Here is a 27,058-nt window from a genome sequence, read left to right on the forward strand (position 1 = left end):
GATTTCCTATCTCACAATAAAACATTGAATTCCTTATTAATTTATTTACATTTCGTTCGCGTTGAATTATTCATCATTCTAAATCACCATTTCAAAATCTTCAATTAAATATCTCCGATAGATACGATTTATCTCATTATTATCGATTATTCATCAAATGATCGTCGTAAAATCGATCGATCGGCCGAGAACGAAAATATTAACCTGTCTCTCGTGCAATGGCTAGAAATCTCTAATGCACGTTTTCAAAATTTGCATGCAACCTATTCGTTCACTTCCACTTTCCACACGAGATAAGAAAACAAAATGAAATAAATGAGTCATCCGTTACCTTATAATCACCTTAACCAATTAATCAAATCATCAAAAAATTAACTATCCGAAGTAAACCATCCCTAACCCTATCCATAACTACCTTTAGCCCTCACCCCCACCCCCGTACGCACACTTCGACACATTACTGTCTTATTGGTATCAAGCGATGAGTTTGAAGGGGGTCTCCGTTCACGTTTCTTCCCGTATCTTTTTTGTATCTCGTTATGGTCGTTTGCAGCGCACGAAGGCGACGAAAACACGTAATATCTATATACAGAAGTACAAACACAAGCACACAGATTGCATCTTGGATGATTCTCGTTTCTTTATCTTTCTTTGTTGGTTGTTCTCTCTCTTTCTTTCTTTCTTTCTTTCTTTCTTTCTTTCTTTCTATGTTGTTGTTCCTTCTTTTTTTTCGTTTCTTATTCTTTATATTTTTCTTTTTCCTTTTTTTTCTTTTTTTTTCTTTACCGTTCTCTCTTCCACTCGACTTTTGTTGTTACACTCGAGAGCCTCTCTTGCACCCTCCTCTGATTTGCATTCGAGATTCGATAGAAGCACCAAAAGTCTCTTTCTCTTTCTTTCTCTATCTATCTGTATCTCTCTCTCTCTCTCTCTCTCTCTCTCTCTCTTTCTCTCTCTCTCTCTCTCTCTTTCTCTATCTATCTCTATCTCTATCGATATTTGCTCGCGCGACGATCCTGGCGATTTTCACTATCAAAGTTTCGTACAAACGCATGAATATTAGTATCTTGAATATCTTCTACTATTTTTTTATTTTATTTTTTTTTATATGCATATACTCTCGTTAGATATCGCAAAATTGCCAGGATCGAATCCGAGCGTAGTGAAAACTTAGAGATCTGTCGTCGGGTCTCGAAAAACATATTATGGAAATTCATTGTTTTGTTCCCCCTCCCCCACCCCTCGAATGTCAGCATGATTGTCATTACGATTATTGTAATTTGTGATCGTTTTGGAACGTGTCGTTTTGATTCACGATAATAATAATAAAAAAAATAAGACATAAAAAAACATAGTAAAAGATTAAAGAAACAAGGTATTGGAGCGGCCGTCACGAGAGGACGTCACGAAGGAAATAAAATGGACGACGGGATTGTTCGATTCGTCGATCTTACCCTTGCTCCACACGGCGGAACGAAGTGGTATCGTTTAGAGAAACAATGAATTAACATATTATGTTGGACGAGTACCTTTTCTCTTGTCCTTTAATGGCCGAAGTGTCTCCGAGAGAATTGTCCGTAAAGTAATTATTTTCGTGAAGCTCGCGGTGACGAATCTTTTTTTTTTCTTTGTCTCTTTTCTATTTTCTTATTATTATTTTTTCGTTGTTCGTCGCGAAAATCGTGCGTATGGAAAAAGAAGAAGTTCAAAGGACTCTTCGGCTCGAAGGACGGAGGTTGAAAAAGAAAAGAAAAGAACAAAAAAAGAAAAACAGACAGACAGGCGCGCGTGCACGAACACTCACAGACGAACACATACTAACATGTACACACTCACACATACCTACAGAAAGAAAAAAAAATCACACACACACGAACACACAGAGAGACACAGCAAAAAAAAAGACACACAAAAAGCGCACACACAAATCGGTGTAAATGACTTCCTTCCGCCGTGGCTAACCCGAGAACGAACGAAACTCTCCGCAGGACGGGCAGCTATGCTGTAGCTACGATTACGGCTGCGCTGGCGATCTGGGCGACGAGCAGCAGCAACGTGCTACAATCGGTGCTCCTGAGTCTCTCGTACAGCCTCTATCGGACGCTACGAGGTGGTCGTTGGTCGAGGGTACACAGGAAGCAGCTGTACCAGCGGTCACCAGGTCCTACCATCAGGTCGAGTCGGTCTCATCCTCGTACTCTTCCTCCTCCTATTCTTCATCGTCATCGACATCAGGAAGTTCATCAGGGAATTCATCAGGCCCAGGTAGAAAGGTTTACCTCGGCAGTTCCAGACAGCAGTTCGTTCAGTTGCGAGACGATCGTCGAGCCAGAGTCCTCGATCAGCAGCAACAACAGTCAAAACAACAACAACAGCAACAACAACGGACAACAACGACGTCGTCTACGTCGACGACAAGGAGTCAACAGAGCTTCGGCGGAGAGACGACGTCGTCGACGGTGTCGGCATCGCGAGGTACCACCATGGCGTCGACGACGTCGCCGACGAAGAGCGTCTCTTCGTCGTCGGGAATCGGTAGCAAGACCCGAAACAATCTCGTCGACGGTGCTAGAACGACTCGTCATCGAACAGCTTCGATCTCCTCCTCCTCCTCCTCCTCCTCCACCTCCTCTTTATCCTCAAGCTCGTACTCCAGCTCATCCACATCCTCAGTCTCTTCTTCCAGCAATTCGGCAGCAACAGCAACAGCAACAGTGGCAGCAACAGCAACAGCAGCATCCTCGCCCGTCACGTTGCTCCTCCCATCCTCGTCAACGATCGACGATCTCTCGACGTTCGCCTCGAAAACGGCAACTTCGGCTAAGAAAACGTCCGAACCTAATTCATCTCCTGCTGCCACCGTTGCTACTACCGATACTGGTGCTGCTAAGGTTACTACCGGTGACGTCTCTTCTCGCGATCGTCGATCCTCCTCGTTATCGTCGGTTGGACGCCGTCGCAAGGACGACAAGGACGAGTCCTTTTCACGCGGTAGCGCCACTTGAACGAGCCGTGTCTCGAGGGAGCTAGAAAAGAGAGATATATAATCGTCGAGATGTTCGGTAAGGCATTCCACGGGACGTAAGGATTTCTTTGAAGGGAGGGGAAGATGGAGATCGTGCCGAGGTTGCGTCAGCCTGATCAACGACGACGATCACGATTATACGTAGACGAGAGAGAGAGAGAGAGAGAGAGAGAGAAACGGAGAAAAAGAAAGAGAGAGAGAGAGACCGAAGAAATCTACGAAATGTCCCTAAAGGACGTCGAGCAAGTGGCCAGGATAGAAACTCCAGGAGTCGAGAGGAGGCCTACGTGCTTCCCGAATTCGCAGATTCCTTTTCTTTTTTTTTTTCTATTTTTTTCCTTCTTTTTTTTTAAATGCAGGATCGATTCGAGTTCGCTGGCTTTCTCCCTCCTTCTCTATTTCCTTCCACCCCCTCGACCTCGAAATCGACAAGAACTGCTGCTTTCTAACGATCGAACGCGTTACGTGGATCGAGCAGAAGCTTTAGCCGAGCTTTCGATGAGCTTTCTATGAGCCTTCGATACGCTTTCGGAAGACTCGCTTATCATCGATCGATCGTCCAATCGCCGATACGCGAGTCTCTGATCGCAACGTGTATATGTACTTATATATATATATGTATGTGTATATATATATATATATATATGTGTATTTATATATAATGACGATGATCGTACGAGCGAGCTGTATAAAAAAAAGTAATACTTTCGTCTTATGTATTTCGGCGTATTTCGATCGAACAGGTAGCGCACAATATTTGGGCCTTATAAAAGTATAAAATTCAATGTTCCGCTGAACTACTAGCGATTACGAAGAAGTTGAAAAAAGCAAAATAAATAACAAGTATATATATATATGTATATATATATATATACATATATATATATATATACATATATATATACATATATATATATACATATATATATATATATATACATGCATACATACTTACATACGTACGTACATACATACAACATACATACATAGATACATACATACATACATACATACACACATACATACATACATACATACATACATAAACCATGCATACGTACGTACTTACGTACGTATTTACGCGATAATTTTTCTCCTTTGAGAAAATTCGAAAACGAGAATATATAAGCGATATATATATAACATATATATTCATATATGTATGTGATATATTTGTGTATCGTAAGAAAATGAATTCGCGATAAAAATAGAGAAAGTTTTAAAAATACGACGAAACAAGGAACTCCGATATGAGCGTGTATTACGATTGCATATTTATAGGCGCGCGAGATATATCGTATATTGCAAAAAAGGAAAAAACTATGTATATATATATATATAATATATTATATATATATATACATATATATGCGTATGTATATGTGTATATTCGACCGTATAAGAAAAAAAGCAAATGAAAAACAAAGTATCAATCTTATTCGATATTGATATGTATATCTCTAATTATTCTCGATTGTTGCCAGATCGAGGATTTCAAGATGGAAGGTATATACGGAGTATATAACTCTATATATTTATATGTATATAAATATATGTATATATACATACATACGTATATATATATATATATACACACACACACATAAAAATGATAGAGTATATACTCTATTATATAAATAACGATGATGATTATATCATATCTCGCGACAATATAAGTAAGTACATAAACTTACAAATACGAAATAGAATGACAGAGGAGAAGGAGAAGGAGGAAGAAGATGAAAAACAAAATGAGAGATACAGTATTGAATCTCGGTAATCGTTAGCTAGCGATTACTATTATTTCATAGTTATAATACGCTTTCGAAAATGAGGGAGAGAGAAAGAAAGAAAGAAAGAAAAAATAAATAATATCTAATAAGAAGATCGAAGCGAGGAGAAGTCAGAAAGAGATGAAAAAGAAAGAGATAAAAAGAAAGATAATTCAAGCAAAAAAAAATGGAGATCGATGTCGTTATTATATTCCATTAATCCATGGAATCTCGTTAACGCGACGAACAATTAGTACATGACCATAAGTACATATGTATATGTATAATAACAAATATGGAAGCTTTTGCTCGGTCCACTCGGCTCGAAAATGGCCGAACGGACGACACGGCGAAGCGAAAAGTCGATCCTTCTTCTTTCCGTTTCTTTTTTCTTCTTTTTCCTTTTTTTCTTTTCTTTCTTCTTTTCTTTCTTTGTTCTCCTTTATATCTTCATTTTCTCTCTTTCTCTCTCTCTCTCTCTTTTTCTTCTTTTAAATTCTAAGTCGATCATATATTTCCCTTTGTTTCTCTTCATTTCTTTTTTATTTCTTTTTATCTTCGTTCCTTCGCAATTGCCTAATCGTATATATATTTACATACGTATACGCTATCATGTATGTTAGCCTAATCTCAAGGCCTAATAATAATACACGTGCGCGCTAACGATGATACAACGACGTTAATGAAAACAAAAAGTATATAAAAAATAGGAGGGAAAAGAAGGAAAAAGAAAAAGAAGAAGGAGAAGATTAAAAACGAGAATAAAGAGACAAGAAAAAAGATAGGAATAAAATGGCCTAGAAAATAGACGATAGAAGAAGAAAGAATAAAAAAGAAAGAAAGAAAGAAAGAAAGAAATGGTCGAAAGGGTGGGGGTGGATGATTGGTTGATTGGTTGGTTGGTTGGTTGGTTGGTTGGTTGGTTGGTTGGTTGGTTGGTTGGTTGGTTAAAACCCGTGTGAAAGAAAAAGAACAAGAAAAAAAACAAAAAAGAAATCGAATACGAAAGTTTTTCTATGAGGTCGAACTCTCGTTCAACTTTTCTCTTCGCCGATTGGAAAGGTCTTCTCTCCATCCCCCCTCCCCTAACTCTACGCAACCACCCACCCTTCTCACTTCACCCTCCTCCCCTATTCTGCCGTTGAAAGAGAGTTTAAAATTAATAATTGTCAATGTGTGACACACCGGACGATGAACGTGCCGGCTCGTTCGATGATCGATATTCTGTTTTATCTTCGCTCGACCCAACACGACCACTAAGACTACATTCCTCCTTGACTAAACGATAAGTAGGCACTAATGAGAGAAACATATATTAAAAGTATATAAATTTAACGAAGAATTAAGGGAAAAAAAACAAGAAAAAACGTAAAAAAAAAAACGTAAAAAAAAAACCAAGGTATATATGTATGATTATAATGCGTACGTAAAGAAAACAAAAGGAAAATGAAAAAAAGAAAAATACAAAAAAAAAGATTATACAAGAGGACACACGGATAATAAGTCACATTAAATTGCATTACATTACATTACACTACACTACATTACATTACATTACATTATATTACATTACATTACATTACAGACAGAGGCGCGCGCATGCGCTGACCATCGTACGTAATAAAAAAAATTTAATTAAAAGAATTACGATATAAAAAACGAGAATATGTGTATATACATATATCCTCGAGGATATATATATATATATATAAAGAAATGTGTGCTCGTGCGAAGTAAATAATGTTTTTAAACAAACGCAATATTGCAAAAGGAACGTTCGCGATTATTAATTGTGCAATATTATATTTCTTAGTTTAATTATTTTTGTTTATTTTTTCTTTAAATCGTCTCGTGTTAATGAATAATCAATCACTCTTATAATCAGACTAATTTGTTTAAAGGGAACTCGAGAAATGAATTCTTCTTTTTATTACTTTATTTTCTTTTTTTTTTTTTTAATATTTTCGCACAAATGCGCGCCTTTTGCAATGACAGATTATTTCGAATGGGCACCACAACTTTTCGATGCGATCGATCCAAGATCGATCTCGCCTCTCTCGATCGAAACATATATAGATCGTAACTTTACATATTTATGCGAAAGAGGAAAAAGAAACAACGATCGGGCAACTTAAATACATATTTACATATAAATATAATTAAAAATGATCAAAAAAAAAAAAAAATAGAGAGATTGAGAATACGCGTTCAGAAAAAAATCAAGCTCTCTTGCGCCTTAAGCACCTCGTACATAAATACATACATGCAACATGCAACATGCAACATGCAACATACATACATACATACATACATACATACATACATACATACATACATACATACATACATACATATATACATATATAGCCTCGGGCGAGCCGATCTATTAAAGAAAAAGTGAAAAACAACAAAAAAATATATATACCAAAAACACAGGCCAGATAAAGCAAGAAAAAATTAATAAAGATAATAAATTAAATAACGCTGTTGCTCTGATTGTATATAGTCTTGTAATGTTATAGTATCATATTAGGAGAGGGCGTATGTATGTATTATTATTATTATTATTATTATTATTATTATTATTATTATTAATTATTATTAATTATTATTAATTATTATTATTAATTATTATTATTATTATTAATTATTATTATTATTAATTATCATTATTATAATTATAATTATAGTTATTATTATTATTAATTTCATCGTCATCATTACCATTTTCACTTCGTCATGATCATCATCAAGGTAACATCTTAATATCGTAATTACATACATAGTTCGTTTGAAAAAAATCGAAGAAAAAAAAGAAAAACAAATGAACGGAGAAATCATGTTAATTGTCTGTCAAATATGATTAGTTAAAAAGAGAATCGACGAAATGAACAAATTTTCTTTATATCACATCGTTCCTTCGTCCGAACGTTTATGACGACGACGTTCGTCATGAAGCTTGCGTGAAAGAAAACGTGCGTCTGCCTTGTGTGTGTCTGTGTACATGCTTGTATGGATACCTAAATAATGGTGTGTGTATGATCTTTGTGTATGTGGGTGTGGGTGTGTGCATATGTACGTACGTGTTCGATCGCGAATATATATGTATATACATGTATGTGTGTATATATATATATATATCGTATATAAAATAGAGTATAAACAATTAAATTATAAACAGATATATGGCATACCGTATTATTCGATATATCGTGTAAGTATTATATCGACAATATATATATATATATATATATATATATATATATATATATCAGAAAAGAAAAAAAGAGAGAGAAGACCGGAAAAAAACAAATTACAAGAAACAAAGAGAAAATGGCTGATAGAATATTTTTTTTCTTTCATATTATATACATACATATATACATACATATATACATACATACATACATACATTTATGCATACATACATACATATTTGTCAGAATCTTATTCTATCGAAAAGAGAAGAAGATATGCCGGACGAAACGGAAAAAGAAATCATTATTGTTACGTGTATCACGCGTTGTTCAGGTAGGTAGATGCAAGAGATAAATAAAATAATTAAAGTAAATAAATAAAATAAAATAAAATAAAATAAATGGATGAATGAATGAACGAATGAGCGAACAAACAAATAAATAAATAAATACATAAATAAATAAATAAATAAATAGAAAATAGGACGACGGTAGTGCCGGGAAATAAAATCTCTTCGCATTTTGACAATTAGTGATATGGGTTTTGATGGGAGTGGGTAGAGAGACATGGCAAGGAGAAGAAGGAGCTAGAAAGTGGAGAACCTTCATAAAAGAAGAAACAAAAAAAAAACAAAAAAGACAAACATTTCCGAAGATTATGTTCATAGTCACGATGGGAATAAATCAAGCCGAATATGATGAAAATTCTCGTAGCCATTAGCTAATGTTTAAAATAGGATGTGTTTTTCAAGGGAATAATCGATAATCTCAATGATTCGTAAGTACTTTCTCTCATAGCGTTATCTAATGTTTAATAAAACGAAAGTGATGTATACCGCGTTTATTGTTAATTAATATTTACTAAGAAAGAAAGAGAGAGAGAGAGAGAAGGAAAGAAAGAAGTTAAACGTGATTCGTACATTAATTATTACCGAAAAAAAATCGAAAAAGAAAAAAGAAAAAATCATCTATCGTAACTAATACTAGTAATGCCTAAAAACTATTATACACCAAGGAGTACTATAAATTACTATTACTATTACTATTACTATTACTGGTACTATTACTATTATTATTATTATTATTATTATTATTATTATTATTATTATTACTATTACTATTATTATTATTATTATTATTATTATTATTATTATTATTATTATTATTATTACCATTACTAAAATACTAATTACTATAACGCACTATTACTTACAACGACTAAACTACATAGTAAAAGAGAGAGAGTTTACGTTAATACTTACGAGATGAGATTGAAGAATGAAAAGAGTTGATTAAATCCAATTGAAAAAAAAAGAAAAGAAAAAGAAAAAAGAAAAAAAATTCAGAACTATAATTAAAACTAAGCGTTACTGTCGTTAATGGTTTCATCACGGAATACTATTATAGTCTATCTTCATGCTATAATTACAATGAATATTATCTATTCATTGGCACTACATTCATCGTCGCCGATCGAAGACACACAGAAATTTTTTAGAATATATTTGCGAACGAACGAATGAACGAAAACCAAAAATAAAAAAAAAGATAAGAAAAAAAAAATGGAAAAAGAATGTCAACGGTGTAAGTACGCGCATCGTTTCAATGAAAATCAATTGGTACTACAATGGTTACGTCTTCTACGATTTTTTTCTTGCAAATTTCTTTACTATAAACTTCTTTCGATCAAATAGGAATTAGATCATTATACTTCTTCTATTTCTTTCTTTTTATTTTTTTTCAAATTCATCTTCACGGTCACCGTTTCGTCCTATATTTAATCGTCCCAACGATTAAGAAAGAAAGTATTATCCCTTTTATTTCTTTCTTTTCTCTCTCTCTCTTTTTTTTTTTTTTTCATTTAATTTTTTTAAACGTTTACACGAAGGTTTTCTCTTCGAGACGAAATAAACAATTTAAAAAAATATGTGTGTATGTGCGTGCGTGCGTGTGTATGTGTGTGTGCGTATGTGTGTACATATAATTAAGAATTAGATGAATCATAGGATTTCATTGACAGAACGATATGGGGACAATGCATTTCTTCCCCTAATGAAATTTAATTTAATACCAACAATAATCGACATTTTCTTTTTTATTTTTTCGAATAATTCAATCCCCAACGATTCCTGAATCACTTCTTGTCGCGATATTATACCTTAAACATATATAAAATCGATTAGATGATATTTATCTTTTAGATGAATGTATTTCCGTAATTAAGATTCGCGCAAATGCACATCTTCGATTATTTCATTCCTGTGAATAACTTAGTAACAATGATTCACAGTGAAGAAAATTAAAACAAAACAAAAGAAACAAAGAACAGAGGAAAAAGAAAAAGAGAGAAAGAAAAAGAGAGATAGAAACAGAAGCCAGTATCGCGACCAACACTGCCGTTTTTTTGCAGTATTCCACGTTATCGCGAGCGAGGATAAAAAGCAATAAATTTGCTCGTAGCGTAAATCTAGAAATAGAAGATAATCTAAAGGAATAAATAACTAACAAAATAAATAAATGAATGAATGAATAAATAAATAAATAAATAAATAAATAAATAAATAAAACAGGAAAGAAAATTTTTGAAAAAAAAATTCGACAAACTCATCTCATCTCGATTTTTAAACGAACGACGACGTTCCAATCAATTTCCTGTCTTCTCTTCTTTTCGTAGGACAAAAAATTTCGAATGAACAATAAAAAATAAACGCGGGCAGGGAAACGACGGAGAAGAGGAGGATACCGGGGAAACAAATAAAATGATTAATTCTTTTTCTAGTCAGTTTTTAACGATAAGAGAATTTGCGTTGAGGATTAGTTATTTTTACGATGCTGTTAAGTAAGTATATAAGACTCTTTTTCAAGAACGAGAGAGAGAGAGAGAGAGAGAGAGAGAGAGAGAGAGAGAGAGAGAGAGAGAGAGAGAGAGAGAGGGAGGGGAAGAGAGCATATGTGAGTAAGTACATGTATGAGCAAAGAAGACGAAAAGAAAGATAGAATGTGTAAGTATGTATGAGAGAGAGAGAGAGAGAGAGAGAGAGAGAGAGAGAGAGAGAGAGAGAGAGAGAGAGAAGGTAGAAACAACAATTGCACGAATGCGATTATCAATTTTAATATATTCTTAATTTTATATATATATATATACATATAGGTGTATATATAAATATATATATATATATATATATATATATATATATGTATGTATGTATATAATTATTATTAGTTATCAGAATTATAATTTTTATTAAGTCGTCGAATAATGAATATTATTGCCATTATTTTTACGATGATGATGATGATCTTTATTACGATTATGATTATAATTATTATTATTCTCATTTCATCTTCTTCTTCTTGTTCTTATTATTATTATTATCATTTATCAGTTATAATCGCTACAGCCATATAATACCTTTGTAAATGAGAATCAAGACACTGACGGCTAGGAAAAAAACTTAATAAATTGAAATTCTATTAACCCAAACGCGTTAGATGATCATTGAAACCCTCGGACAATAAAAGTTAATTATTAATTGTAAGTATTTACTCGTTTATATTTTATTCTTAATCCTTGTCATTTAATGATTTTGTTGATTGGGTGAAATTCAAGAAATAAGAAGATTGTTCCGACAAATTGAAATAAATATTCGTTTCAATGAAGGTATGCAAATGAAAGGGTCTTTAACACAAACTCAGATTATATTGAATCGTTATCTTATTTGTCGTCACAATAAAGATAATAAACTAGCACGATTATGAGGGTTCTCGATCAAAGTCTAAAGTTTTGCAAGAAAATTTGTTTACTGTTTAGTAATCATTATAGTAATGAGCTAATTATAATTGTACAATTTATTTCTTTTTACTAAATTTTTGAACATTTTACGAGATAAGATGCCCTATGCGCGAAAATGGTGTCTGTGAGAATCGTACCAAACTGATATGAAAACATCACATGTAATAAATTTCTCATTTCTAAGAATCCTTTTACGGATATAATATTAGAGGAATATAATAACCGATAGTCTCAAGTTAATACATTTTTGTAATAATTAACTCGAATAGAATCGATAGTTTTATTTAAAAGGATAACATCTTTCAATAAGAAAAATTTCTTCGAATCGATTGGCAAATATTTTTAGAAAAAAAAATGTAAACAAAAATTATCCTCGTAGGAATTGGTATTCATTATTCACTAAACGATAAGACTATAACGCAACAATGACGAATCATTGATAAGAAATGTTTTCCCAAAGAAACGTTAATATGATGCAATATATGATGCAAATACATATGTATATAGACGCAACGAAATATCTAATATATTATCTTAAACTGTCATATGAAAACTTAATTACCTTAGAAAGAGATAAAAAAAAACAAATATTAAAAATTTTTATTTCCATTAAAATGTTATTACTTATCCCGCTATAGGATTTTTTTTTTCTTTTTCTTTCTTTCTAAAACCGAACAACGTCAAAGAACACGTTTAACGCATTACAATATTATTCCATTGACTGATCTACAAAAGAAGTCTGTGAACTTTCGGGTCATCTATTCTACGTTTATACGTTCCTTTTGTACGTGACTAATAAAAGGAAAAAAAAAGAAAAAGAAAAAGTACATATATAGTAATCTCTCTCGGAATGGATGGAAATATAACGTTTGATAGAAAATAAGTTAACTGATTTCGAAATAATTTTACTGATAAAGAGTAATTAATTCAAACGTACGATTTATTTATTCACCGATCCGACCATTCATTATTTCGTTATTAGTTTTGTTTTTTCTTTTTTTCTCGTCGTCGTTTTTATCTTTTTTTACATATTAAAAGTTCACATTAGGTGTCGGACTTGTTAAAAGTTTGCGTCGCAGATAAATATTTAAGAAAGAGAAAGAGAGACAGAGAGAGAGAGAGAGAGAGAGAGACAGACAGAAAGAGAGAGAGAAAGAAAGAAAAAAAAAGAGATATTTCTTTGAGAAATTCGAAAGACTCGTAAAATTGTAGACGACGAATTTACGACTGACGAAGATCCAATCTCTTGTACGCTCCTGGAGCATGCGCATAAATGGTTTTCATAGCACTATGAAGAACCGATCGTAGAACAGTCGGCGACATGTCACACACGTATTATTATTTTTCTTCTCTTTCTCTTCTAAATTTATAACAAAAATAGAAACGCTGCATACATATACATATATAGATCGGAGTGATTGATAAAGAAAAAAAAGAGAAAAAAGAGAGAAAAAGGAAAAAAAGAAGAAGGGAAAAGAAGAAAAAAAAGAAAAGGAAAGAAAGAAAAAAAGAAAATATGTGATGGGTATTGTTGAAGGTGAATGCACTACATTTCGCTGAGAAGAAAATTCCCCGAAAGAAGAGGTTGTGAACATTGATCAACGACGGCAATGAGGACGAGGACGAGGACGAGGACGAGGAAGAGGACGTGGAAGAGAGGGCCGGCAACCCTCGCAGTACAGGTATCGTCGCGTTGCTGTGTACACGTATCGCCATTGGAAGGCTCCTCTCTTCTATCGTTCTAACTGATATCCTCGAGAATCGATATAGTCGCGAGACTATATGTTGTGAGAAAGAGAGAGAGAGAGAGAGAGAGTTCGCGCGCGCGCGCAAGTACACATGTGGAAGACATCAAAGAGAATTATTTTATAACGTTCATTCATAACATCTTCTTTACTCGATTAATCATTATATACTTCTTAGTTCGTTTTTAATTTATTCGGTTATTTATTTGTTCGTTCGGCTTCTCCCCTCTTTTTTTTTTCTTTTTGGTTTATTAGTTATCTCGTTCATCCATTGGTTCGTTCGTATTATTCGCCCGAGTTTATCCACGAAAGTAAGAAATTGATCCTTGGCGACTCGAAGTTGATTCTTGTTTCTCTGTTTTAATTTGATTTTTAATTTTTCTCTTTCTATTCTCCCTTCTTCTTCTTCTTCTCCTTCTTCTTTTTTTTCTTTTTCTTCTTCATCTTTTTTATTTTAATTGAAAATCCTCGATATCGTTTGTCATCATGCCAGAAACAAAGGATCTGAGAAATGTGAACGAGGAGGAGATTCGAAGGTTCCTCGATTCTTTCGATATCGTCTTATCGGATTGCGATGGTAAGATTACAAACAGATTATATTTTTCATCTTTTGATCTTTTTTTTTCTTCTTCTTCTTCTTCTTCTACCTCCTCTTTGCCTCTTTCTTTTTCTCTTTCTACTTGTTATTGCTCTTGTTTTTCTTTCGTAAACGATACAGGTGTTCTCTGGCACATCGATTCGCCCATCGAAAATAGTATCGAAGCTTTAACCAAATTACAAAGTTTCGGAAAGAAGATTTTCCTCGTGACGAACAATGCAACGGCTGGTACGAGAAAGATTTGTGAAAGACTTCTGGTTAATGGTCTCGAAGCTAAAGAGGTGAGTGATTAAAATAAGTTCTCAAGTAACGTCATTCTAAAGTGCAATAATCCTGTGCAATGATTTATGCCGATGATTTTGAATATCGTCGATATCAATCGACTGTTTATGTTTATTTGCATTCGTTAACTCTGTCTATATATACATATATTAAATCATTTTTGTTTTATTTCTTCAAAAAAATAAAATATAACATTTATACAGACCAATAATAATATATTGAAAGATGTTCACAGGATATAATTATCTTTTAAACGATGATGTTACTCGTAACTATAAGTCAGGTAAAACAATTCGCATTAGAACGAACGGTGTGACAATGAGGTTAAATGATATGTCCTAGAGAGAGGGAGGGAGAGAGAGAGAGAGAGAGAGAGAGAGAGAGAGAGAGAGAAGACTTGTCTTAATAGGTTAAAGGAGATAATATTATCAGTAACTCGTAACTTTGTTAATTTAATTATACGAATTCATTATTTTGAAATTTTGATAAATATAACTATCAAACGAATGAAAATATTTTGAAATTATCTATACAAAATGCAACAAAAATATTACTTTCAAGAATCAACATCGATCTTTTTATTTTCAGGAGCAAGTAATTATTCCGTCGAAAGTTATAGCGTGGTACTTGAAGAAAATTAATTTTCAAGGTCAAGCCTTTACCATCGCTATGGAACCCTTTCGAAAGGTTCTGATGGAAGCCGGTATCGAGTTGTTGGATGAGAAAGTATGTTTTTAATTATTTAAAGAAAGAAAAATAGAAAAATATAGTAAAATAACCTTGAAGCTACGATTAAACGATGTTTCGATCATTTCAATTAATTAGGAACCAAATGTTTATCCAAACAACGTCCCGGCAACCCTCAATGCTGTCCAAGATCGACAATCAGTGAAAGCTGTGATCACTGATTTTGATGTCAATTGTAATTGGGCTAAATTGACCTTCGCTATTTCTTGTTTAAAGCGTAAAGACGTGTTGTATGTTACTGGTGCTCTTGATAAATGGGTATCTTGCAGCAATGGTAGCCTGATATTAGGTACAATATCATTGTCATTCATTTTCATACGAGGATATGCTAATAATAATAATAATAATAATAATAATAATAATAGTAGTAATAAAAATAATAATTGATCTTTCTCTTTGAACAGAAATATGTTAATCGTGATTTTATAATTATCAATTGTGATTTCGTAGGACCAGGTCCATTGATCGACATAATCACTGAAGGTAGCGGTAGAACGCCAATTTCCTGTGGAAAACCTAGCGACACATTGAGAAATTATATTTTCGAATTTTGCAACGTTATCAATCCAAAGCGATGTTTATTCATCGGCGATACGTAAGTTTATTTTCCTCTACTTTTTTTTTATCTCTCTCGTATGTTTGTTTCTTCTACTTTTTTTTGTTTCTTCTGTTATCTATTTCAGAGTAAATTATGATATGAAATTTGGTGCCTTGTGCGGCTTTCAAAAATTCTTCGTCAGCACCGGTTGTGATAGTTTCGAGGAATCACAAAAAAATGAAGATACATGTCCCGAATATTATCTACCAAATTTCGGCCAATTGCTGTCCATCCTTGATGACATGGCTTAAAATAGAAATAGAAAGATACATAAACGGTATTATATCTCCTGATAGAGCAATGCGTTCTACTATTTTCTTTGTTTTTTCTCTCTGTTTGTTTGTTTGTTTTTTTTTTTTTTTGTATTTTCTTTTTTATTTTTTTCTTCTCCTTTTCTTCTTTTTTCTTCTTCGAGACTCGATACGGATGGATCTCAAATATGTATTTCATTTCTTAATGTTAATAAAATAATTATATCGTTTAAGCAAAATTAATTTCAACGGGGACAATATGTAATAATAATAATAATAATAATAATTATGATGATGACCAATTATTATTTTTGCACCGTTATTTTTTTTTTCTTTTCTCTTCTTTTCTGTCAAGTATTTCTCTTTATCTAATATAATGTATTTTTAACAATGTAAATTGTTAAGTAGGCAATATTCTTTTTTATTTCGATTAATTTTTAATAACACGTAGTAAAGAATATATAAATATATAGTTTACACGTCTTCCAAATACATAGATATATAAACGATAGATATTCTATTGGGATCTAACGATTTTATAAATAAATATCTTTCAATGTTCCTTTACTATTAAAACGATGTTATAGTTGACTCTTAGATATTATACGTATCGTTACAATAAAGTAAAAATGGATAAAAAGAGAGAACAAGAAAGAATATTTACAAACTTGAAAGAACTACAAACGAAACGATGTACGCTTCTGAATATATATTTTACACGTATGCATTATATTATATAAAATATTATTTTTTATCTGAAATGACGTAATGGTGCAATCTAATACATTCGTTTTATCGATAATACTATCTATATCAGTCGAGATATATAATCATTATAATCTGTTAAACTCATTTATCTGTTAAATGATAGCAACAACAAATTTCTAAAAGAAAAAGAAAAAACTATAAAAGAAAAAAAATTGATCTTAAATTGAAATCAGTCGGCAAGTTAGATCTCTGTAATGATCCAGAAAGAGAGAGAGAGAGAGAGAGAGAGAGAAAGCGAGATAAGTTAAAACTACTCGATGCTTACTATGCTTTTTTAATTACGAACAAGATAACAAAGTTCTTATCAATTTTACTCCTTTTTTTTCTCTCTTTTCATTACACTCTATCGTATATAATTCTTAACGAAGAAAAAAATTTGCGGTTATAATAATAATTATTAATTCACATGTATGTAAACGAAGGACAATTATTGATGACCCGTGAAAAACAGATAGAATTTAAATAACGAATAAAAATAGAACGAGAGTTTAGATTATTAGTGTTAAAAATTTGCCAAAGAGTCGTCTCGAAAACTCTACCGCATAGTTTCTCCTCAGTGCACGACGAAGCTTCGAGAGCGCAAGATCGTTTTTCTCCCCTTCGTTGTTCTCCGTTTCTCCTCGTTCTTTTTCGTGATAGGAGTTCGTACGACAGTACTAGTGATAGTAGAGTAGTAATAGTATTAGTAGTAGTAATAATAGTAATCCTACTGTAGTCATACTGTATTCTGTCAGTGGTCTTACTGGATCCGATAAAATTTGTCGGATGATACGAGGAAAGAACCGGGTGTTCGAGATAGTACTTACGTTTATATACATATATAAACGCGATATTGCATAATACCGACGTTGTAATATGTACGACGCGCGTGTGTGTTAACGAGAATGAGAGATGGCGGTGAATAAATAAAAAATTTGCCTGATCGAGTGATCTTTTTTTTTTCTTCTTTATATACATTTTTCTCTATCTTTTTTTTTATTTTATCTTTCCTCAAAGATAATCCCTTTTTTCGTTGATAAAATGTACGGATCGGTGAGTCCCATCTTTTTTCTTCCTTTCAACCATAATTCACATTTATTTCTTAATCGTTGCAAGCTATCGTGAAAGTCGATCGTGGGTAAAACGAAAAAAAAAAAAAAAAGAAATTTATCGTTTAAAGCAATTATTGTTTAAAAAGAAATGTATGTCATCGAGTCGATGAATAAAAATTCTTTGAAATAAGATATCATTCACGATAGTTTTTAATGTTTAATCTTTGTAATGGAAAATTTGGGAAAGAAATCTTTGTAAAGGAAAAAGAAATCGATTGCAATTGCTCGATTTTTAGGTCGCTTTAGTTAGATACGTTTAATTTTATCCGTTTAACGCGTCTCGTGTTTAACGATGTTATACACGAACAGATTGTATTCGTGTGTTTACGAATCTCTCTCTCTCTCTCTCTCTCTCTCTCATTGTTTCTCTGAATCATTCGTCTCGAAAGGTGATTTGAAGTTTACGTAAAATCGTTTGAAGATTAACTTGATAAATATTCTTCTTCTGTATATATATCTACATACGCGTTGTACGTAAGTAAGTAAATACGTTCTTAAAGAGAATGTTTAATATCGGTTATCACAAAGAAAATAAAACGAGCATTTTCTCTATCTTTTAAATAGACGATTTACATTCTCACACAGAGACAGTGAGTATTAGGGCTTTGTTAGATAAATCAAAAGAAGAAAGTCCAACGGTCCAAATCTAATTGAAAATAATTCACTCGATGATCTATCATCGAATCATCGAATTATTTCAAAAAGACATAAGGAAAATAAAATTAAGAAGAAAAGAAAGATGTGCAAATATATATATATATAATATTTTTTTTTTTATTAGGAATATAGTTCACGGATCGCGATAACCTGCAGCATTGCGGTGATCCTAGCGATCGTACTTTGGAACGTTAGGAAAAGTTCGTCTGAAAAATCGGATACTAAAACCAAGAAAATCAAGAAAAACAAGAAAATGTCTTATGAAACGAGCAATGGTTGCGAAAAAAAGATCGAACCTGAGAAGAAAAAAATTGAGGAGAATGGAGAAACAGTGTCCGATATTCCGAAACTCAAATGGGTTAAAGTAGGTCGGGTCGAGGAACTCTATTACTACCCTTTGAAATCAGGACGAGGGAAGACAGTGACAGAATGTAAATTTACGGAATTTGGGATATCCGTAGAGAAGAATGGATTATTTACTCTTAGAGATAGGTATTAAGAAATAATATTAATATTTTTATATATAATAAATAATATTAATTATTTGTATATATAATTAATAATATTTTATACTATATAATATTAATTATATATACAAACACTTGATCGATTGAAATAATGTTGAAATTTTTAAAAGAAAAAGAAAAAAATACTACTATTACTACTACTACTACTATTACTGTTCTTCATTTAAATATGAGATATAATAGCATTATCAAAATTTCAACGTCGTTCATCGATCAAACCGATAACTACACTATAGTAAAATTTTCAGTAAACGATAATAATTTTATTTAATTATATACTAAAAACGTTGACATTGTTCATCGATCAATTCAATGTTTCATTGAACGGGAATGAAATATCCACATAGATTAATTCGTATTCTAGTTTGACGAATTAGAAATTTATGAGGACGTAAATTCGAATAATCACGTTACGTGTATTGGTTAGATGAACGTGCCAAGAACAAATGTAATATATCACTCGACTATATAAATATATTCCCGACTGTTAAGCGAGAAATAAACGTGTTGTAATTTTCAACAGAATGTTTTTGGTTTACAACGACGAAACTTATAAGTTTCAAACGGGTAGACAGTATCCAACGATGATTCTAGTCAGTCTGTCCGCTGTAGATGAGTACAAGGTAAAATTAGAAGCCGTAGGAATGCCGAGTGTCGTCTTTAGAGTACCAGAGAAATCCGAAAAGAGTTCTGCAGCCATTGAATGCACGATGTGGTGGGGGGAGCCGGTAAAGTGTATCGATTGTGGTCCTGAACCTGCTGAATGGTTATCTAGGTAACGCATACTAGAAAATCTTATATAGAAAGTTCATTGATCGAGGTTGATTGACCTATTTTATTTATAAAAAAAAAAAAAAAAAAAAAAAAAAAAAGAAAAGAAAAGAATAGAAAGAAACGAAACACATAAATGATTCAATGATCTTTTTATCATCATTTTTTTCGAAATCTTTTTTTTTTTTTATTATAGATTTTTAACCGGCACGAATTCGGGCTTACGTTTGGGTTACTCTTTGACTGATAGAAGACAACTTACTAATGGACCTTGGGAACGTTTCTGCAAAGTTTATAATACTCTCCGAGACGAAGACACGGTATGTTAAGCGATTAATTAAATTGACATAACGTAGGTATATATATATTTTTTTTCGTACGTTAATCATAAAAATAATTATGTCTTTGCGTCTAACAGGGCTTATTCTCGGATATTACGAGTTACATGTTAATGACATCTCAGTCGCTCGATAAACTGAACGAACGATTGGAAACCCCAGTACCGACTTTACAGTTCCGTCCTAACATTGTTGTTTCCGGTGAGAAACCATTTGTTGAAGATAACTGGGAATGGATAAAGATAGGCGATCGAGCTATTATTAGAAACGTTAAACCTTGTCCGAGGTAAGTATACCTAGCGTGTAATAATCAAACAAATCAAATCGACAATGTATCTTTTTTTTCACACCATTGTTTTCATTAATCTTAATCATTGATTATTACAGATGTAAAATGATCAAAATTGATCCACAAACCGGTGAAACTACGAAGGAGGAGCCATTGAAGACTTTAAAATCGTATGTTCATCGATCGAAACTCTCTCTTTATCGAATCGATTAACAACAAAATATTTTTATTAATGATTCTCTTTTATTATTTTAGTTTCCGAGAACAAACGGATCCAGATAAAATTTCCGTCGATGGATCAGCTCCGATAATGGGTATATATTGTGGATCGTACGTCACTGGTCGTGTTAAACTCGGAGATGACGTGTTCGTTCATGTACCAGCCGATAATGAAAATTCGAAAATTTCTAACGAGAATACATCTAAAATCTAAAACGTGTTAAGCTCCATGATCGCAGCTATGAAAGCGTGCCTTTGTTGTTAATACAATTATAGTCCGCAGTGTGGGTTGCGCTTTGTCGAATAGAAAATTTGTGAAATGTTTGTAAAGATTGAACGGTTGGTCCAAAGTGTTTCTCAATGTGATTTCGTAAAAACAAATTACATTTTTTCAAGACATTTTAGACTAATATTTTCTTTCTTATAAATTATAAAACTAAAAGCCTAAAGAGTCTCGAAAAATAGTAATTGTTTTTAATAGGATCATTAATAGGAACGTTTGGTCTGTAACCTTGTTGTCGCGTTTAAAAATAGAAAGAATTGAATTGCTTAAATAATTAAAATCAAACGAAGAAAGAAAGAAAGAAGAAAAGAGTAAAATAAAAATAGAAAGAGCAACGATATGATATCTTCTTATAATCAAATTAGAAAATGTCAATCTCTCGATTTCTTCGAGAGAAAAAGAATCGAATCGATGATAGTGTGACAATAATCGATTAATAAAAATGCTCGTTATCGTTAGAACGAAAATATAAACTCGTTGAAGCGCACTTAAAATCAATTTCTAGTGATTGTTCTCTCTTATATGTATATATACACACGCATATACATATATATTTTTTTTTATAATATATATTATACATACGTATGTTATACATAGTCGCAATGTATAATGTATCAAAAAAAAAAAAAAAACATATTTATTTGATTATGCATTCAGTAAAAAGAGAAAAAAAAGAATAAACGCCTTATTGTAAAAAAGAAAAAAAAAATAAAACAAAAAATCACTTTCAACGTATACGTAAGAGAATGGGAATAAAAATTCAAAAAATCACACAATTCCACAATTTCAAATTGAATGCTACTTCAATGTCTTCCAATGCAATTATCTATAACTAAATCAAATTATCTCTATAATAAAAACAAAAATTGTCGTTCCGTTCGTTAGAATAAACACGAGCAGACGCATTGTTGGTTCGCATTACGTATCTCCGTTTCTTTTCTTCTTGATTGATCTGAATGAACGAAAGAGAGAAAAAGAACAATGAGTAAAAGATAAAAAGAGAAGGAGAAAGAGATCGTTATCACCGAGTCACGAATATAACTGCATCGTTTCAACCATTTAGAGTCTCGTTTCAATAGATAAGAATTGTGTATATATATATATATATATATATATATATATATATATATATATATGTGAATATATATACATATATATGCATATGTATATGTATTTTAGAGTAGGGATGCTATACACGTATAACTTATAGATGTGAACTCTGTCTCTGTTCTCACTCTCTTATTTCCTTTATACTTTCCCTCTCTCTTCCTCTTGATCTTTTTTCATCGTCAGTCTGCCATCGAGAGTCGCCGGTTATCGTTCGAGATGACCGCAATAATTCCGTGGATCTGTTTCTGCGCGTTGTTTTCAGGAATTTTTGCGAGTCAACATCGAAGAAAAGACGGTGAGTAAGAATATTATATATATATATATATGTGTGTGTGTGTGTGTATGTGTGTGTATATATATATGCATAAAAAATATATAATATATTTATACAGACAGAGTATAGCAACGAAAAGTGTTCAGCAGTGATTTTCTTTTTTCGAAAATGACTCGATAAAAAATAAATTCTCTTCGATAAGTTTTCCTCATAAATGCATCCAATTTCAAGATTCTTTTAATTCTCCTTATAACGATACTATTTTTTTATTTTTCTCAATACGAAAACAAAACTTGACCTCTGTCACGTTTTTCGAAAAGAGAAAAAAGAATATATAAATATACAACGAGACATAAAAATAATCAGCAGACATTGATAATAACTCTGTTAAACACTTTGTATTTTGAGGCAATCCGTATAATCGTTTTGATAATTAATTTTTTCGAGACTGTTGGTTTACGGAAAAGTTCGATATTTCGAGCTTAATCTTCTATAGTCAATTTCTTTTCCTTTTTTTTTTTCTCGATCAATTTTATCAGTCGTAGTAAATAGGATTTCAGAATACTTTGGGACACTTGAGAACGAGTACTCCAACGGAGGTTCAAGAGAAAGCAGCGAAAGATTTGATTAAAAGATTATTAGGGAATGACGTAGCTCGTTTGTTCAATGTCATCGTCGATCCTAATCTCGGTCCTTCGGAAAAGGATACTTTCCAGGTCGATTGCCTATTAGAAAACAATTAGAATATCGAATGAACGAACGTGAAGAAAAAATTGATTATTATTTTATCCTTCAAGATTAAGAAGAATGATCTTGGAGAGATCGAGATTCGTGGTACTTGCGGAGTGGCTGTTACATGGGGTTTGCATTATTATTTGAAGAACTATTGCAACGTTCATATTTCATGGGATGGAAATCAAATCGAGCTACCTCATACGTTGCCAGATGTCCGTGTTACGATCACGTCGAACGACAGGTTTCATTTTTATAATTCATTACATTTTTTTTTTCGTTTGAAAAACTATTTAAAAAAAAATCAAATAATCAACAGATACTTTTTATTTATGTTTCTCTTCCTTTAAAGATTTAGATATTATCAGAACGTATGTACGTTGGGCTATAGTTCAGTTTGGTGGCAATGGGATCAATGGGAAAAGAATCTAGATTGGATGGCTCTTAATGGGATAAATCTTGCTCTCGCTTTTAATGGACAAGAAGCTATATGGGAGAGAGTCTATGTCGAATTGAATCTAACCATAGATGAAATAGACGAACATTTCGGTGGACCTGCTTTTCTACCTTGGTAAGATCTATTTCGAAATATATTTTTTCCTTTTGTTTCTTTCTTTTTTTTTTTTTTTTTTTTTTTGATCGATCGAATCCAATTTCTTTTGTAAGATCTTTGAAATGATAGAATTGAAAATCGTTTATAGGACCAGGATGGGCAATATTCGTGGATTTGCTGGATCATTGACTACTCATTGGCATTATCAAAGTATTCGTCTACAGCATCGTATACTTCAAAGAATGAGAGAACTCGGTATTATCCCTGTACTACCTGCTTTTGCTGGTCACGTGCCAAGAGCCTTCGCCAGATTATTTCCCAATGCAAAAATGACAAAAATCGATAGTTGGAATAAATTCGAAGACAGATATTGCTGGTAATGAAAAAATGAATGAATAAAAGTATTGCTAAAATTTTTCTATAGAAAATCTCAAACTCGATTTGAACGATAATCACGATGGTGTTCATTATGACTATTTTAGTCCTTACTTGTTGGATCCTACGGATGAATTATTCCAAACAGTCGGTGAAATGTTTTTACGAGCGGTATGTTGTCTCAAGAAAAAGAATGAAAGAAAAACAAAATTTATGAAATTTTTTTTTTCATTTTAATATTTTTTTCGAATTCCATAGTACATCGAGGAATTTGGAACGGATCATATCTACAATTGCGATACTTTTAACGAAAACGAACCTGGTAATAGCGAGCTAAGTTATTTGGAAAACGTTTCGAGGTCAATTTTCACGGTCATGAGTAGCGTCGATCCTCAAGCAATATGGTAAGAATAATAAAATCTAACGTTTTATTTATTAATAAGAATCACAGAGAATCAAAGTAGAATAAAGTTTTAAGTTTTGAAGAATTTTTTTTTTTTCTTTTTTTAAAAAGGTTGATGCAAGGATGGCTGTTCGTTCATGATTTCATATTCTGGACCGAGCCTAGAGTGAAAACTTTTTTAACTTCGGTTCCTATCGTAAGTAAAAAAAAAAAAAAAGAAAAAAAAGAAAAACAAAAAAAGAATAATAATAATATTATAACATTTTTTATACGGGTTAAAATCTTTCGATAAAGTTAAGTACATAAATTATTTATACTACGAAAATGATATTATGAATATTATTTCTGTTTCTAATATTTTCTAATACGTATATATATATATTTTTTCATATATATATATTTTTTTTCGTATATATATATATTTTTTTTCATTTCTTTCATCCTTTTTCTATTAGGGAAAAATGATAGTATTGGATCTGCAGTCCGAACAATTTCCACAATACGCGAGATTGAAATCTTATTATGGTCAACCTTTCATATGGTGTATGTTACATAATTTTGGTGGCACTTTGGGAATGTTTGGTTCGGTAGAGATCATCAATAAAGTACGTACTGATCATATGAAATAATACGTATAAAAAGAAGAAGAAAAAAAAACAGAAAAAAAAAGAAAATACTATTTATATAATTACACTCTACAAAGAAAACGTTACTTTTTATTTATATTAAGCGAGTGTTCGAAGGAAGAGATATGGCTGGTAGCACGATGATAGGAACAGGCCTCACTCCGGAAGGTATTAATCAAAATTACGTCATTTACGAATTGATGAACGAGATGTCTTATCGTCGCGAGCCAGTTGACCTTGATTCATGGTAAATGATTTGCTATCTATACGCGATCGTAATTGAAATTTTTCAAATATTTATATTCACACTGATTATTATCGTACGAGTTATTTTCGATTCGATTCATAATGACGTACGTAAAGCATTAATTAATGATAAGTCAAAATTATCGTTATTTTCAGGTTTGGAAATTATGCTACACGTAGGTACGGTGCAGAAAACGAGTATGCCACGAGAGCTTGGAAAAATCTAGGAAAAACAATTTATAATTTTGTCGGATTAGAAAAGATTCGCGGAAAGTACGTCGTTAGTACGCGACCGAGTTTAAAACTTTATCCTTGGGTAAGAAAATAGAAAAGAAAAGAAAAACGAAAAGAAAAGATTTAACGAATAAAACAAATTGAAATTCGTTCGGTAATCTTAATAGAATTAAAAAAGAAAGATATTGTTATTCTTTAGACTTGGTACGAGCCGGATAAATTTTTAAACAGTTGGAATACATTAATGATGGCACGATACGGAAGAGGAAACAGTACTTTGTACAAACACGACGTAGTCGATTTAACGAGACAAGCACTTCAATTAATAGCCGATCGAGTTTACGCTAACATCATTGATTCGTTTAATAAGAAGAATTTGACTGCACTTCGGTAATGATAATTGACGTTTCATTTACAACTTTGTCAATTACATATATAAATATACATACATATATATATATATTTTTTATGTATTTTTTTAATATATATAATATATATTATATTATATTAATTATATATATATATATTAAGAAAGATTATATATAATATATATAATATATCTTTCTTTTTTCATCCCTTTCGATTTGCAACAATTGATTACACTCGACGATTGATCAACAGATCGCATTCCGCTTTGATGTTCGATTTATTCGACGATCTCGAGATGATCCTGGCATCGAGTAAAGACTTTTTGTTAGGTACGTGGTTGAAAGCCGCAAAAGCTATGGCAGAAGATGGAAATGAAAAGGAACTCGAGTCTTACGAGTATAACGCGAGAAATCAGATCACTCTTTGGGGACCGAACGGTGAAATAAGAGACTATGCCAACAAACAATGGTCCGGAGTTGTTATCGATTACTTTAAACCAAGATGGATGATTTTTCTTAAAGCACTCGACGATACTCTCGCTAAAAAAACAAAGCTTAACGTGACCGAGATCAACGAGAAAATCTTCGTTAACGTCGAGGAACCATTTACTCGATCGAAAAAGATTTATTCAACCGAACCGAAAGGTAATCGTTTCTTATTTTTTTTTCCTGTAATTTTTTTCTTTTCGCTTCTTATCTTCTCGTTCTATTTTTTTTCTCTCTCTTCCCCTTTCTTCTTCTTTTTTAGGTGACTCCATCGACATAGCTATGAAAATGATCGAGAAATGGTACAAACCAAATCTAACGATGAAAATTCGAGGATCGAGAAAATCACGAGTCTGATCATCGAATCCATCGATCATCGATCGTATCGAATCAAGTCAAGCTAGTTTTTATTTTTTCATATAGTCTATAAAATTTCTATGTACTTTGTCAATATTTAAGATTCTTCTGAAATATCTAAATTAATTTTTAAAAATAAGAAATCGAACGTACACTTACCTTTTTTTTCTTCCTTTCTTTTTTTTTTTTTTTTCTTTTTTAACTGGAACGATTAGATCTCACAACCAGCAGGTTCACGTTTCACGATATACTGTTACATCGGTCCTGATCAAAATGATTTATAATTTTATTGGATTGGGAAAAGGAAGAGAGAAAAGAAATAAATGAAATATAATAATACACA

The 27,058-nt window shown here is 32.1% G+C and overlaps 4 protein-coding genes across 9 annotated transcripts in view; all 4 read left to right on the forward strand.

Moving 5' to 3' along the window:
- Nucleotides 1–6,196, forward strand: part of LOC127067145 (protein kinase C-binding protein NELL1-like) — a 67,542-nt gene extending 61,346 nt beyond the window's left edge. For all 4 annotated transcript variants that reach the window (XM_051001745.1, XM_051001742.1, XM_051001743.1 and 1 more), the window contains one exon: nucleotides 1,989–6,196. In XM_051001745.1, the coding sequence (XP_050857702.1) occupies nucleotides 1,989–3,030 (1,042 nt within the window). In that variant the 3' untranslated portion in view covers nucleotides 3,031–6,196. The remainder of the gene's footprint in view (nucleotides 1–1,988) is intronic.
- Nucleotides 6,197–13,123: 6,927 nt separating this feature from the next.
- On the forward strand, nucleotides 13,124–17,699 carry LOC127067154 (chronophin-like). The gene is made up of 6 exons (XM_051001763.1): nucleotides 13,124–14,109; nucleotides 14,251–14,411; nucleotides 15,001–15,138; nucleotides 15,238–15,448; nucleotides 15,610–15,754; nucleotides 15,843–17,699. Exons 1-6 carry the CDS (start codon nucleotides 14,019–14,021, stop codon nucleotides 16,006–16,008), a joined length of 912 nt encoding a protein of 303 aa, XP_050857720.1. The 5' UTR covers nucleotides 13,124–14,018; the 3' UTR covers nucleotides 16,009–17,699.
- On the forward strand, nucleotides 17,663–21,876 carry LOC127067151 (mitochondrial amidoxime reducing component 2-like). Of its 3 annotated transcripts, none has more exons than XM_051001758.1 (7): nucleotides 17,663–17,808; nucleotides 18,649–19,016; nucleotides 19,575–19,826; nucleotides 20,019–20,142; nucleotides 20,241–20,446; nucleotides 20,548–20,619; nucleotides 20,705–21,876. In XM_051001758.1, exons 1-7 carry the CDS (start codon nucleotides 17,797–17,799, stop codon nucleotides 20,880–20,882), a joined length of 1,212 nt encoding a protein of 403 aa, XP_050857715.1. In that variant the 5' UTR covers nucleotides 17,663–17,796; the 3' UTR covers nucleotides 20,883–21,876. The 3 variants fall into 3 exon arrangements, with proteins under 3 accessions (XP_050857715.1, XP_050857716.1, XP_050857717.1); XM_051001759.1 differs by lacking the exon at nucleotides 17,663–17,808 and adding an exon at nucleotides 17,840–18,345; XM_051001760.1 differs by lacking the exon at nucleotides 17,663–17,808 and adding an exon at nucleotides 17,840–18,341.
- Nucleotides 21,877–22,144: 268 nt separating this feature from the next.
- On the forward strand, nucleotides 22,145–27,058 carry LOC127067148 (alpha-N-acetylglucosaminidase). The gene is made up of 14 exons (XM_051001753.1): nucleotides 22,145–22,356; nucleotides 22,888–23,051; nucleotides 23,133–23,311; nucleotides 23,420–23,638; nucleotides 23,769–23,996; nucleotides 24,103–24,166; nucleotides 24,254–24,399; nucleotides 24,510–24,594; nucleotides 24,854–25,003; nucleotides 25,129–25,271; nucleotides 25,427–25,586; nucleotides 25,704–25,894; nucleotides 26,126–26,517; nucleotides 26,621–27,058. The coding sequence occupies exons 1-14, from the start codon at nucleotides 22,278–22,280 to the stop codon at nucleotides 26,713–26,715; spliced, it is 2,295 nt and encodes a 764-aa protein (XP_050857710.1). The 5' UTR covers nucleotides 22,145–22,277; the 3' UTR covers nucleotides 26,716–27,058.

The sequence above is a fragment of the Vespula vulgaris genome, chromosome 10 (genome assembly GCF_905475345.1).
Source record: "Vespula vulgaris chromosome 10, iyVesVulg1.1, whole genome shotgun sequence".
NCBI lineage: Eukaryota > Metazoa > Arthropoda > Insecta > Hymenoptera > Vespidae > Vespula > Vespula vulgaris.

Excerpts from the sequence above, each read along its gene's own strand:
- LOC127067151 (XM_051001758.1), top strand. Across the intron at positions 19,827-20,018 it reads CCTGCTGAATGGTTATCTAG|ATTTTTAACCGGCACGAATT; the intron begins GTAACGCATACT and ends TTTTTATTATAG. Across the intron at positions 20,620-20,704 it reads CCATTGAAGACTTTAAAATC|TTTCCGAGAACAAACGGATC; the intron begins GTATGTTCATCG and ends TTATTATTTTAG.
- LOC127067154 (XM_051001763.1), top strand. The coding sequence starts at position 14,019 with ATGCCAGAAACAAAGGATCTGAGAAATGTGAACGAGGAGGAGATTCGA. Across the intron at positions 15,449-15,609 it reads CAATGGTAGCCTGATATTAG|GACCAGGTCCATTGATCGAC; the intron begins GTACAATATCAT and ends GTGATTTCGTAG. Across the intron at positions 15,755-15,842 it reads TGTTTATTCATCGGCGATAC|AGTAAATTATGATATGAAAT; the intron begins GTAAGTTTATTT and ends TATCTATTTCAG.
- LOC127067148 (XM_051001753.1), top strand. The coding sequence starts at position 22,278 with ATGACCGCAATAATTCCGTGGATCTGTTTCTGCGCGTTGTTTTCAGGA. Across the intron at positions 22,357-22,887 it reads TCAACATCGAAGAAAAGACG|GATTTCAGAATACTTTGGGA; the intron begins GTGAGTAAGAAT and ends CGTAGTAAATAG. Across the intron at positions 25,895-26,125 it reads AAGAATTTGACTGCACTTCG|ATCGCATTCCGCTTTGATGT; the intron begins GTAATGATAATT and ends ATTGATCAACAG.